The sequence below is a fragment of the Nycticebus coucang genome, chromosome 4, assembly GCF_027406575.1.
Source record: "Nycticebus coucang isolate mNycCou1 chromosome 4, mNycCou1.pri, whole genome shotgun sequence".
NCBI lineage: Eukaryota > Metazoa > Chordata > Mammalia > Primates > Lorisidae > Nycticebus > Nycticebus coucang.
In genome coordinates this window covers 104178071-104192643 of record NC_069783.1, presented here as the reverse complement: position 1 = coordinate 104192643, position 14573 = coordinate 104178071, and the positions used below count along the sequence as shown (strand labels likewise).

General features: G+C 39.3%; 1 protein-coding gene across 4 annotated transcripts in view; it reads left to right on the top strand.

Moving 5' to 3' along the window:
* Positions 1-14277, top strand: part of SEPTIN10 (septin 10) — a 74496-nt gene extending 60219 nt beyond the window's left edge. For 3 of the 4 annotated variants that reach the window (XM_053588122.1, XM_053588124.1, XM_053588123.1), the window contains 3 exons: positions 2944-3076; positions 12070-12257; positions 14199-14277. In XM_053588122.1, the coding sequence (XP_053444097.1) occupies positions 2944-3076; positions 12070-12257; positions 14199-14214 (337 nt within the window). In that variant the 3' untranslated portion in view covers positions 14215-14277. Of the gene's footprint in view, positions 1-2943; positions 3077-12069; positions 12258-12879; positions 14104-14198 lie in introns of those variants that run through there. The other variant, XM_053588125.1, reaches the window with a different exon arrangement.
* Positions 14278-14573: the final 296 nt, after the last annotated feature.

Here is a 14573-nt window from a genome sequence, read left to right as displayed (position 1 = left end):
GACAGGAGAGAAACTCAAGCTTTATTCAGATCACGGGTGGCTGGTGAGCTAAGTTACGTGGGAGGTCTGCCCTAATTCCTAGCATTCTGGAAGCTAAATTACACACCACAATCTGTGATCCACAATCCGCCACGCAAGGGAAAGGTGCACCTTCATACCCAGGGGAACAAAAGTGGCAGCATGCCAAGCAGCAGTTACACAAGCATGACCTCATTGCACACAGTTATGGCTACCTGGGAATACATGGCGCTTTCCCATGGGAAGAAAGCCTAGACAACTTCATCTTGTCCCATAGCCAAGGCCATGGGAGAGAAAGCCCAAACACTTTTTCCTGTCTTTACATCGATTTAGCAATTTAAAAAGTTACATGAATCTGTCAGGGTGACCTTTATTTCTCCACACTTTCCAGCCCTCTTCTTTGCCAGACCTTCGGTTTATTTTTCCATTTTCATTTGACTGAATGGTTCTGCTGAGCCATACTTGGTATCCTAAACTACCAACACCGATCAAGTGCTTATCAAGAGGTCCACTTAAGTGGCATTATACTCTTACAGTTTTAAGTAACTGATCTTAACATTTTTGTATTCATTATTTAAACCATTTGAAACTTGCTGTTATAAAACTTTAAATCCCAATATTTAATAATTTCAGACTAGCATAACTAATCTCTTTTCCATAATCACCTTTAACATTTGAATACAGAATCACTGCAGGTGAAGTGTGGGACCCATAGCTTCAAAAAGATCTCTCTAGTATTTTAGAGTTGCTTAAGGATTTGACACAGTACAATTTTGTGACCTTGCTACTCTTAAGAGATAAGTAGTTAACTTTATAAAGTTCACAGTACATTTGGAAAAACTCACTAGGTTTTTTAGAACTGTGCATGAAACACAAACAGGTCTCAAGTGAAGGGGCTTAAGGACTTTCCTTGATGACATGAGCATCTGAGAATTTTTTTTCTTCCTCTTTGATTTTTAACTTTGCTTGTGAGATTTACAACTATAGTAGTATTTTGGCATTAAATATTTTCTGGCATTAAATATTCATAATAGCAAGCTACTTTTATGCTCAGAAGAGAGTATGTTTTTTTTTTTTGTAGAGACAGAGTCTCACTTTATGGCCTTCGGGAGAGTGCCATGGCATCACACAGCTCACAGCAACCTCCAACTCCTGGGCTCAAGCGATTCCCTTGCCTCAGCCTTCCGAGTAGCTGGGACTACAGGCGCCTGCCACAACGCCTGGCTAGAAAATGTTTTCATTTTCATTTAATAAATTTATGATCTTATAAACAATGGCTGCATTAGTTTTACATGACAGATTCATACATAATACATAAATTACAAACATCCCACAACTTGCACTTACGAACAGAGGCTATTACAGGTAATAGGTAAATGTACCTGTTCCAACTTACATACAAATTCAACTTAAGAACACACCTACAGAACGTATCTTGTTTGTGACCTGGGGACTGCCTATACTAACTCTATGAACCATTCTTTCCAGATCTAAAGAGTTGCTTTACTACCTTTTGAAAGGTAATGCAAGTATCTTTTCTTGAAATGGCCTTGTAAATTTTTTTTATAGGATACAGAGTCTCACTCTATTGCCCAGGCTGGTAACAGAGATACGGGTAAGGAAAGAGTCAGGGATGACTTCAAGACTTCTAGACACAGTGATTCTAGTTAACAAAAGATTGAAAGAGAAAAAGTTTTGGGGTGAAATGAGAATATTTTTTGTGAAAGAGTTGCCACCACAGAGACTTCAAAACTCTAGTGTTCTGTATTAGCTATAATACTGTGGTTTTTATCTCAGGCTATAGGAGATTTCACATTTGGGTTGCTGTTACACGTATAAGGCCTAACATGGGACATAGAACAGGTGCTCGAATAACGTTGTTCTTGTTCAATATTGTTTTGTTATAAGGCTGATGACAAAAAAGAATGGATTCCCAGCTGGGGCTGCTGTCTGTGTAGTCTGCATGTTCTCCCATGTTTTTTTTTTTTAAGGTTTTCCAGGTTCTTTCCATATCCCAAAGGTGTGTACTCTTGGTGAACTGGGGGGTTTAAACTGTCCCAGTCTGCATGAGTGTGGGTGGGTATGAGTGCATCCTATGATGGGATGGCCCCTGGCCCAGGCCTGGTTCCTGCATTATACCCTGATCTGCTGGGATATGCTCCAGCCACTCTTGACCCTGCACTAGCATAAGCAGGTTGGAAAATGAATAAATATGCATTATTGTAAAATAAAAACTCATTAAGTATACAATAAACAACAAATGTACAACAATAAATGATGCAGTACAAAAGCACTCAGCAAGCCAGTTTTATTTATTATTATTTGTTTATTTATTTTTTTTTTTTCAAAGAACTCAAACTAGAGTCTATGTTTTCTTTTTTTTTGTTTGTTTATTTTTTGGTTTTTGGCCGGGGCTAGGTTTGAACCCACCACCTCCGGCCTATGGGACTGGCGCCCTACTCCTTGAGCCACAGGCACCACCCTATTATTATTTGTTTTTGAACTGGACCGTGGTAGGAAGTAATTCTTACAATTTTTCCTTTGCAAATATTTGCTGATTTAACTCACCACCACTGCAGTTGCCATCCCTTACTGATTCACTGAAAGTTGGGTAAATAATTAATCTTACTTTATTAATCTTCCTGAAATGTAGGTAAAGCTCACATTTATTTCAATGTTTAATATTAGAAGTGTTTTGGGTCTTTATTTAGAAGTGTGGTGATGTTTCTATGATCAGACAGGAACTTAATTCTCGTTTATATCAGTTACCTAATGGGAAGGCTGGCTGGGAAGACTGGTCTCATCCCTTCACTTGAAGTTGCAGTCTTCAGGAAACTACCAGGATGTTAAGTGAAGACTTACTATATTTTTGCAAGTTGATTACATCATTTTTTCACAGAAAAATAACACAAATACCTTTTTTAGTGTTCAAGAGACTTATGAAGCCAAAAGACATGAATTCCATGGTGAACGTCAGAGGAAGGAAGAGGAAATGAAGCAGATGTTTGTGCAGCGGGTCAAAGAGAAAGAAGCCATATTGAAAGAAGCAGAGAGAGAGGCAAGTATGCTGGTTTGATGTGATTTCCATTTATTTTTTAGGTATTTTATTAGTTTGGGAGGTTTATTCCAAGAATTTAGTGGAGATGCTTTTGTAGCCTACTTGTCATTAAAATGTAGCTATTTTAACATGTTGTCTTTGAATACAGACTTAAATGTATCATTTGAAATCAAATTACAATTTTGGTCTTTTGAGTAAACCTTCCCTTAGAAGTGATTTACCAAGGACTTGTACTAGACTAGGGTACCAAGAAGTGTTTTAAATATCTTCACTGTGAGCCTTAAACGTTTTTGCTTTGGCTTGATAAAGCCTTTTTTGAGAATCGTTGGGGCAGTTGTTTGCCTTGAGGGTTGGGAAGGCACTTTCCTTTGCGTTTGAACTCAGCTTTTCCGAATGCAGTTGGATGGACTCTAGGACCTTGGGATAGCCCTGGCACAGGGAAGTATCACCAATGAACTTCCATAGTTTTGTTTGGTTCTAGTTCTTTAAGTTTTGAGGTAAACTTGGTTCTAGTTGTTCTTCTAGTTTTGAAGTAAACTATTTTCTATAGACCTATGGTACTAATTGGTGCTAAGTGACTTTGAAATAAACAGCCACATTTCGAATGACGGTCATTTTGCTGCAAAAGGGAATTGGTAACAGAAGACAGAAATGTTAATATAAAGAGAAACTGGATAATATGAGAGTTCCTGAAGAGTCATCTGTGATTTAATTTTGCAAATTTATTATTTTAAGTACACTTGTACTTGCTATTTTTTTTTTTTTTTTTTGTAGAGACAGAGTCTCACTGTACCGCTCTCAGGTAGAGTGCCGTGGCATCACATGGCTCACAGCAACCTCTAACTCTTGGGCTTCTGCGATTCTCTTGCCTCAGCCTCCCAAGCAGCTGGGACTACAGGCGCCCGCCACAACGCCCGGCTATTTTTTTGTTGCAGTTTGGCCGGGGCTGGGTTTGAACCCGCCACCCTCGGTATATGGGGCCGGCGCCCTACTCACTGAGCCACAGGCGCCGCCCTGTACTTGCTATTTAAATGAACTCTACAGGAAATTGTTTTGTAAAAGTAGTAATCTACTAATTTATTTATAATTTGAATTATGATGATAAAATTCTGTTAAAAAGTTAAGATAGGCTCGGTGCCTGTGGCTCAAGCGGCTAAGGCACCAGCCACATACACCTGAGCTGGCGGGTTCGAATTTTGCCTGGGCCTGCCAAACAACAATGATGGCTGCAACTAAAAAATAGCCGGGCGTTGTGGCAAGTGCCTGTGGTCCCAGCTACTTGGGAGGCCAAGGCAGAAGAATCACTTGAGCCCAGGAGTTGGAGGTTGCTGTGAGCTGTAATGCTATGGCACTCTACCCAGGGCGACAGCTTGAGGCTCTGTCTCAAAAAAAAAAAAAAAAGTTCAAACAACAGAAAAGTTGAAAATACAGGGTCTTGTGTCCTTCCCCACACCTGAGAAAATTAATAGGAATGCTATAATCTTACCCAATCTCCAGTTTGTGTTTGTATTTTTCCACTTGCCCCAAGATGGTCTTGTCCTTCATTGTTTCTTTTTTGTTTGGTGATTTTTCTGTTTTTGTTTTGAACTAGGATTCGATCACATTTCACGTATTGCATTTGGATGTTGTACTTAGTTTCTTCCTTTTTTTAGTTTTTAAAATACCTGTATTATGACAAAATGTACATAAAATTTGTCATTTGAACCATTTTTAAAGATAACTATTCAGAGGCATTAATTACATTCACAATATTGTACAACCATCACCACTATCTATTTCTAAAACATTTTCATCATTTCAAAGAGAAACTGCAGCCATTAATAACTCCACATTTCTTACTTTCTTCAGCCCCTATTTTCCTGTAATCTATTTGTTGTCTCTATGAATTTACCTGTTCTATAAATTTCTTTGTTTCTTTCTTTTTAAGACAGTCTCACTCTGTTACCCTGGTTAGAGGGTCATGGCATCATAGCTCACAGCAACCTCAAACTCTTGGGCTCAAGCAGTGCTCCTGCCTCAGCTTCCCCTGTCACTGGGACTACAGGCATCTGCCACTACGCCAGGCTAGTTTTTCTATTTTTAGTAGAGACGGGGTCTTGCTCTTCTTCAGGCTGGTGTTCAACTCCTGAGCTCAAGCAATTCAGCCACCTCCGTCTCCCAGGGTGCTAGGATTACAGGCATGAGGCACTGCACTCGACCTTAGTTTCTTCTTTTTTATTCAAGAATAGTTTCTAATTTGGAGTTATTTTTAAATATAAATGTTATGGAAAAAGTTGTGGTAAGTATGAAAGAAGAATGATGATTTTTCTTTTAATTGTTAGATTCATATTTAAGGCCATAGTAGAGCAGAACTCTTTTTTGGAAGTTTCTCTCTCATGTGTCATGATTTAGGTTTATCAAGGAGAAGAAAGAGAATAAAAGTGGTTTATAGTTAATTTTTTATTTTTAAAATCCCACATAAGAATATTTTATTTGAATGTGTATTATTTAAAAGGTGAATTCAGTTAAAAGGAGAATTCAGGGAGGCCAAATGGTTGGGAAGAAAAAGATAAATATATTTGACAGTTGATGGTTTGTAGATTTTGTTTATTTTTATGGTTCAAGTGCTTTTTTTGTTAAGAGTATGTATTAAATGATGAAACTAATTTAAAGCCATGGCACCAACCACCAAAGTCACAAGAGTTCTAAACTTTTAAATATGCAGCTTTAGAGACAGTAGATTTCAGGGACCTGGTGAGTTAATATTATAGGGCACCTCGTGACCAGTTTCATTCTGTGATGCCAGCACCGGTCCTGCTCGAGCCAGTTGACCTGGTGAAGGGCATCCAGTCCCTGAGCATTGCTGGACCGAGGAGACTAAAATTTGTGATGTTGATTAGTTTGGTTGTAGGGGGAGTGGAGGCTCATTTGTAATTATACTGAAACAACAGGTAGGTATAAACCAGACCTTTTCCAGGTAAATTGGGGGCAATTAGTCACCTAAAATGTCACTTGGCTGCTGACATTTTGAAGTTATTTATATCCATATGATATTGGCAGTCACTAATAAAAGGGTACCACCCAAAACATTATTTATTTTATTTTATTTATTTATTTATTTTTGGTCGGGGCTGGGTTTGAACCCGCCACCTCTGGCATATGGGACCAGCGCCCTACTCCTTGAGCCACAGGCGCCGCCACCCAAAACATTATTTAATTCTGTATTAGAGGACTTTGTTATTGAAATCATCTTTGTCAATATTGTTATGACACAAATACCCCTTCATTTATCTTTTGTATAAATCTGGATTTTTATACTTTGTTAGCTTAATAAAATGCTGTGCACTTAGATGATAGTATGTGAACTTTAGATGACTAGAGAGACACACAGAATGAGTGAGGTCTCCAAATATTGTCGACATGTTATGTTCTGTACACCTTCATTGAGATAATCCGAGATGAACTAACGAGGCATGTTACATAGTATCTGTGACACAGATTTCTGATATGCCATAAGCCTTACCCACTACAAGAGTTTATCCCTCCAATTATATGACCATCATCAAGGTATTACTATTTCCCAATTTTATATGTTGGTCTATTTCTTGGTATAATTTATTTCATTTAACATTTATACCTTAGTTCCAAAAAGTATTTTGGATGATTTACAATAAAAACATGCAGCTACAAATGCGAGGAAACCAGGAGCTTTATATAATACAGGGTAAGAAGGGGCTTGCACAGATGAGCAACTCAGAGCCTTGGGTTGAGGGAACTTTCAAGTGAACACATTTGCTGGACTCTGACTTCTAGGCAGGCAAGGCGAAAAGGGACCACAGTGAGCACAGAGCACCCAGCTCAATAAGAAGAAATGTTTTCTCCAGCATTGGATTCTAATTTCTAAAAACAGATACTTTTAAAAGGACCATTGAGTAATGAAACACGCTGTTCTCAGAAGGGGTGTTTACAGATGATACAGCCATCGTATAGCGGTTCTGCCTCATGCTTAGTTTCACCTTCTGAGGTTTCAGTTACGCGTGGTCAACCAAGGTCCGAAATGTGATGATAAAGTATTTTGAGAGAGAAAGAGAGACCACATTCACATAACTTTTATGCAGTACATTGTTATAATTGTTCTATTTTATTATTAGTTTTTGTTGATCTCTTGCTGTGCCTGATTTAGAAATTAAATTTTATCATAGATATGTACATTTAGAAAAACATAGTATATACAGGTTTGGTACCATCTGAGAATTTAGGCATCCACTGGGACTCTTGGAATGCCTTCCCTGTGGATAAGGGGAGACTATGGTACCATATTGGCAACTTAAACTAAAAGAATTGGTGACTAATTATCAACAACTCAGAAGATCCCTTATTTAAAATTTTTTGAATATTTGAAAACATGTTTGAATTAACTGCCTGTCGTAGGGAATAATGGAGCCAAGAATGAATGGAATAGATGATTGCTATCAATAGCTGCAGACTGCATCATATGAATAATAGTCACATTCATACCCTTTTCCCCATCCCTTCCTTCTAAATGTTTTCCTCTTTGAACTTTTCCTGGAACTTTTAGTCCATCTCCTGAACGATGTATTCTTTAAAGGTACTTCAGTCTGCATATCCCTGCCCCTGTCTTTCCCTTCCAGGCCTCACCCCCACCAAACCCCCCAATTCCTCTGCCACTCTTCAGGGGTGCTCCCTCTCTCCCTCTCCTTTTTTGTTAGTGTCATTAATTTGAATGACAGCTAAGGGAGGCCCACCCTTTAAAACATACACACACACCCCTTTTTTAAAGCAGAAATTATATAAATAAGCAAATGCTAAGGAACTATTGTCTCTCTGAAATGGCATCTGTAATAAAAGCATTGTAGGTTAGAAAGGCCTTACTTAATCATCTGTTTCAACCTTGTCTCCCTTTGAAATCTAAGCCTGTCAGAGACTCATTGGCTCAGAGGACAACTTATTACATATGTGGAACATGTTATTATAAAAGCGTATTAAACTGGAGTTTAGTTTCTACCCTGAGCCTCTGATTTTTAATGAAGTATTTTCTCAACTATTATATGCCATCTTTTCCAGATACTAGGTCCTTGTTTGGGAGGGGCGTCTTTTTATTTTTGAGAAGACAGGAAGCAAAATTTATTACTTTGCCTATAAAGGAGGAAAAATGCTGGACTATTCCTGATTCCAGTCTTTCCTGCACATTAGCAGAAACATGAAGCTTTTAAAAGGGAGGGACTTTTGTCATTCATTTACAGTTAATGCCTCATTTCTAATAAACAAAACAGTGACCTCTGCCCACCCTGGAGGCCTATTTGCAGCTTGCACCTGCACTCAACTAGTCAGCCAGGCACCTGCCTCAGGGCCCCCCTTCTGTAGCCAAAGAAGGAAAAACACTCCCTTACCTCTCACCACCGCCCAAGGCTAATAAATCCAGATTTCAATTTCCAAAAAGAGTAGGGGACGTTTTAAAGAGTCAGAAAACTTCAGGCATTTCCTCTGTTCCCTATTCCCCACTCTGGGTTTACCCTTCCGTATCATGGGAGGAGGGCAACGTTGTTTCCAGTACTTCCACAGAATTAGAGCTCTATTTTAGGTGGAGGGTGCATGTCATTATAACACTGTGGAAGTTTATTTACAACAACAGATTACCAGGTGAAATAGTCAAAGACAACAACTGTGCCAGTGAGGACTGACAAGGCGATATAGACTGTTGTCTTGTACAGTGTCTGACGCAGGGCTGGGCTGGAGGGAAGCGGGGGCCACCCAGCACAGGGCCAGTGGTTGCACACCGCAGGTGATCTGAGAGACTGGCTTCTTAGGTCCTCGTGTTTTACGTGAATATTAGGTTGCTGCCTAAACCGAAATGCTTGTATTAATCTCAGGGTTATCCGACCAGACCAGATGACCAAAAAAAAAAGTTATCTTTTATGATATAGATTCCAGATGCTGTGCTAGTGTTGTTGGCAGGCACGGCACATAGCTAATACACATGGAGCCTGTGTTAAGTCCATACCTTCACCTCCCTCCCCCAAGGTAAGCCACAGTTAAACTGTTGCAGGAAGACAAGGCCCAACGGAGAGAAAGAACACCCAAACACCACGTTTATAAGAGGAAGGGCTTTATTCACCAGCCGGGAGCTTACGGCATAGAAGAATTCCGAATGGCCACGCTCCCCGACTGCCTTGGTCTTTCCCTTTTTATTGACAGTCAAAAAGTTCCACCCCACAGGTACCCTTCTCATTGGCCAGTTTGAATCAAGTGGGAGATGCTATTCCCACCCCTACAGAACTATAGGATTTCACAGAACTTGGAAATTTCCAAGTTTCAGGAAGTTAAGTTTACAAATTCTCAAGAGCCGAGTCACAGTGGAGAGGACCCTGCATGTGTATCCTTGTGGTCTCCTTGAGAAGACCTGTTCTTCTAGACCTCACCCTTCTCGGCTATCCTCTCTCAAAACCAGGCCCACTTACTTTGTTCCTTGTAGCCGGACTCTGAACTTGCATGATGTATAATTTCATGTGTGTTTCATCTCATGACTAGTTCCTGCACATCTTTCAGAATTCTTCCATGAGCAGCACTGAATGAATGCTGTGCTAGGTGCTGGGATAGAAAGATGAGAAGCACATGTTACCAGACAAAGACGGACTTAGGCTCCTGTCACTGTCAGCCAATATGCAAAGACAGGGTTTAGGTCCCAACAAGCTTTATTTGTCAGAAGGCCGGCAATGCTGTAGAGCACAGAGAACAGCCTCGCAATTCTGTTCTGCCTCAGTTACAATATAATGAAATACAGGGAAACCAATGTAGAACATTTTAACTTTATCTGATAGGAAGTGACATCAAAGTAGTCTCCATTCTAATAATGCAAAATGTTTAAACAACAGAAAGGTGATTTTTACTTTAACAAAATATGTAAGAGAATCATCAGAGAAAACATCGTATCATCAAAGTAACCTTTACTCTACCAAAATTACAAAATGGTGTGACTACTTTGTTGAGAGTTTCCTGAGAGAAACACCCTTCCAAATCATGGTGAAATTTTAACTAGATAATCATGGATGGTGTGTGGGGAAGGCTGAGCAGACTAAGTCAGCTTTGCTGCTTCAGCTTAGCTTCTCAGACTCCATCTTGCAGGCTGCTTTTCTGGCTGCTTTTCTGGCTTTACCCATAGCTCCAAAGGGACCCTGGAGGGCGGGTTGCTGCTTACACGGAACCTCTGGCACGTGTGTGTGTGTGTGTGTGTGTGTGTGTGTGTGTGTGTGGCTTTGGTAATGGCTGTGGTGGTGCTGGCAAGGTCTTAGCTACCACCAGCAGCTGTTGGAGAGATCCTTCTTTTTTGTATTAACAACAATTACTGATATTTACTTAATGCTTACTCAGTGCCCCAGGCATCAATCCTGGTAAGAAGGTTAAATACATTATCTTTTCTTCCCTTTCTATCTTGATTTTCTTAAAGCTTTTTTTTTTTAATCTTTTGTTTCCAGAGGTTTATACCCTTCATAGCTTTGAAAAAATACACCTTCTATGATCCGTAGAGGACATTCCTTAAATTGGGGAACAAAATAAAGTCAAACACAGGCCTGCCTGCCTCCAAGTTGACATCCAAGATGACGTCATTCCCCCTCCTATGGTTTATCAAAATGATTTTTAGTCCCAAGGAAATGAAATTTTACCGAAATGTGTCCTTTAGATATTTGTTTTACTTCTGTTTTTTGTTTTTTTTCACTTAACAAAAGAAATCTCATGATGCAATGCTATAAACTTTTGCAAAACTTATTTTAATGGCAGTGTAGAGCAAGAACAACTCCCAGAGGTTCTTAGTTGGAATGAGCGCTGTGTTTGCCGTGTTCTTAAATGGAACAGAAGTTTATTAACATGTGTATTTCACATGTACATGGGAGACAGAGAGTGAGTGTTTCTCAATAGGTGACTTTGAATTCCAGCTTATATAGCAACTTCGACAAAGAGCAGTAAACTTTTTAGAGCAGTGACAAGACAAAAGAAAAAGATTTTTGAGTCTCTAGGGGTAGCAACACAAGAGGAAGGGAAATATTAATAACTAGCAGATAATGGCTAGTGAAGGGAAGATTCCTCTGGTACCATCCTAGGCCGAAAAGGGTTTAAAGTTGTCTTTGGTGGTTAATAGTGGTTAATCTTTATCCTCCCAGGCATGAGGAGAGCAGGGAAGGGGCAGGACCCCTTTGGTCTCTGTAAAGCATGTTGTGCCTTTAGGCAGAGGGAGGGAAGGCCCAAGGCTCTCTGCCTCTGCTGCTTCTTAAATGCCTGCAGCTCAGGAGACCTGCATGTTTGGTGTGGCACATGCTGGTCTCCCACAGCTGCTTTGAATGTCTTTAGCTTAAACTTACTTTTTGACTTTATTTTTCTTGGTTACTTAGGATGTTTTTCCCATTATAGAGCAAATTCTACTGCAGCGAGTATTTTTATAAAGTTTCTCTGAATTTAGTATTTCTTTAGATTTTAATAAGTTGAATGACTGTGGAAAAATATAATGCACTTTTATGTAAATTGACAGTTGACATGTGCTTTCTATTGAGGTATACCGGTACAGTTTTTAATAATTGTTTGGTACATATTATCTTTATTTGGAAAATAGGTTTTGTTTTTATTTTTCCCATTTGATACTTTCCTTCTGTACTTTGTGCCTTTTATTTTTATTGACCACAGATTTGAGAAACTATGTAAGAGGTTTTGTAGGGAAAGCGTAAAGAGAAAATAAAAACTCAAGAAAAGGGTCAAATGTTTTAAAAACAGTTTTTTTCAGAAATGAAGCTGTGGCTTTTATTATATTGGGTTCAAGCATTCTTTGCATGGGAACTCATTTAAAATTAAAGTTACCGAGGCGGTTTTATATGTAAATTTTGATCAGAAGCCTGAACTTCGGGGACTGTAGACGGTGTGGACTGGGAGGACGGGCTGCCCGAGAGCGTCCCTGCACGCGTGCTGCCGCGCTGTGTCAGGAGCCGGCATTGCACTTGTGTTTCCAGCTGCAGGCCAAATTCGAGCACCTTAAAAGAGTTCACCAAGAAGAGAGAATGAAACTTGAAGAGAAGAGAAAATGTTTGGATGAAGAAATAGTTGCTTTCTCTAAAAGGAAAGCTACCTCTGAGATATTCCAGAGCCAGTCCTTTCTGCCAGCCTGTAGCAACCTGAGGAAAGACAAGGACCGTAAGAAGTAAGTGTCCCCAGCCACCCGGCCCGCAGCCCTGCCCCAGTCTGCCTCCTGGCCCTGTTGGATCTTCCTGCACTGCTGTCCCAGCTCTCTTGCTCCTGGTCTGCCTCTTGCACCTAAATGTCACCTCCTGGAAAGCAGAGGCCTGTCCCTCTCAGTTCCCTGCAGCTTCCCTAGCCCCTAAGCAGCACCTGCACAGGTTACAAGTTCAGTAAATATTTGCCACAGTGAATGAATGAGCAAACAAAATGAAAATACACAGCAGTGTAAAAAGGGTCAGTTAGCTGGGGAAAGAAATTGGCTGCTCTTACTTTGTAGCTCAGCCCTGGCCTAGTACACAGCTGATGACTGCTGACCTGCTGTGAATGACTTTGAATTTCATGTTCAAATGGAAGCTGTGCACTTTGTTGGGGAATCAGACATAAAAACAGTGGTTCTCAACCTTCCTAATGCCGTGATGTATTTTCATTGTTACAAAGGGGTCGTGACCCACAGGTTGAGAACCACTGACATAAAATATAGCATTTTATTTAAAAAAAAAAAACAACAACTAATTCTTAGGCTCGCTTTTTTTAAAAACAAATTCTACTGCTATTGATTTTGTGAGAATTTTTATTTTAATAAGGGGACCAGGCTATCGATTCGAACTCCTGTGCATTGATGTCAGAGCTTGTGAAACCAATGGTGGACGTAAAGATGCAGAGAAAGGTAGAGAGGGCCACAGTGCAAGGGGTGGCCATGACTAGCCCGGATGGTCATCTCAAGGCTTGTAGGTTGGGGTATGTGTTAAAATCAGTTACCAAAGTTTTAGAAATTAAGTTTTTTTTCCTTTTTGCTAATTTCCTTTGTATTTTGTGCTCCTCATTTTTTTCTCCCACTGAAAATGTCTTGTCAGTTTTAACTGTGTGTTGCTGAAATTCACCATGACCTGTTCTGTTCAGAATGGGCCTCTGTGGAGCCCTTCCTTGGTTGCTCTGGCTACATCTGTGTTAGCTGCCCAAGGTCTTCCTGTGTCCCTCACAGGGCAGCCTTTCTTCTGGTTTAATTTTCTCACTACTTAGATTTCATACTCAGCATTTTCAGAATATTAACAACTCTAGAATATTTAGGAAAACATAACATTGGCTCATGGTGACTTTCTGTTTTTTAAATGTAGAGAAGTAAATCCACAGATTTGGGTGGATTTCCCTGGCCTTATAAGTTTTATAGTTTCTTTGAGGAAAAAAGAATGAATTCTTTTAATGTAAGCTGTACAAGGGCAGGGATCTTTACTTTGTACATTGATGTATCCACCCCTATAGCGTAGACCAGTGCCTGATACATAGTAGGCATGCAATTATTTGTCCAAAAATAAATAAGATAGTATAATAGCTATGTTTTATTAAAGCATTGAATTTCAAAAGATAAACTACATAGTAAAAATATAATTTATTACTGGTTTTCAGCATGCTTTGGATTATAAAGCTAAGGGATCTTTATCCTTCTTATCCTTTCATCTTAATCCAGTGTTACTAGAATTTTAGATTTCCAATTTTTTTCCATGTAGGAAAACAACTTAGATTTACTTTGTAAAAATTATCACCCTGGGCAGTGCCTGTGGCTCCAAGGAGTAAGGCGCCAACCCCATATGCCGGAGGTGGTGGGTTCAAACCCAGCCCTGGCCTCCCCCCACCCCACCCCCCTGCCAAAAACAAAATTATCACCCTGTTCCACTTGAGAACCATGCTATTATTTGCAAAATGAGGGCCAAGCTAATAGTTTTTTGAGAGCTCTTCTGGAAGAATTTATCCTCAAGAAAATATGGTTTGGTGTTTTGGGCTTTTTTTTTTTTTCTTTGTCAATAGGTAGATATCCTATAATACATTAGATGTATTTTATATTTGCTCATTTCTAGTTTGTGTATTTTTTTATTATACCAATCAAAAGATTTTTCTTTTTTTCTAGCTCTAATTTCATGTAAAACCGAAGTTCCAGAGCACAGAAGGTCATCACAAGCAAAAGTTATTAAAAACTCAGAAGTATGCTTTGATTTTCTTGCTGTTTTTATTTGCTTTATCACTTATTCTGTATCTGTCAAATGGCCACTGTTAACTCACATTTATGGAAAAATACTTTTAAATTAAGGTCAATACATAAGCCAGAGTGGATGATATATAAAGGTTGAATATCCCTAATCTGAAAATCTGAAATCTGAAATGCTCTAAAATATAAAACTTACAAAAACACAAACATAATACCACAAGTGGAAAATTCTATACTTGACACTTTTGCTTTCTGGTGGATTGATGTACACAAACTTTGTTTTGTGTACCAAATTAT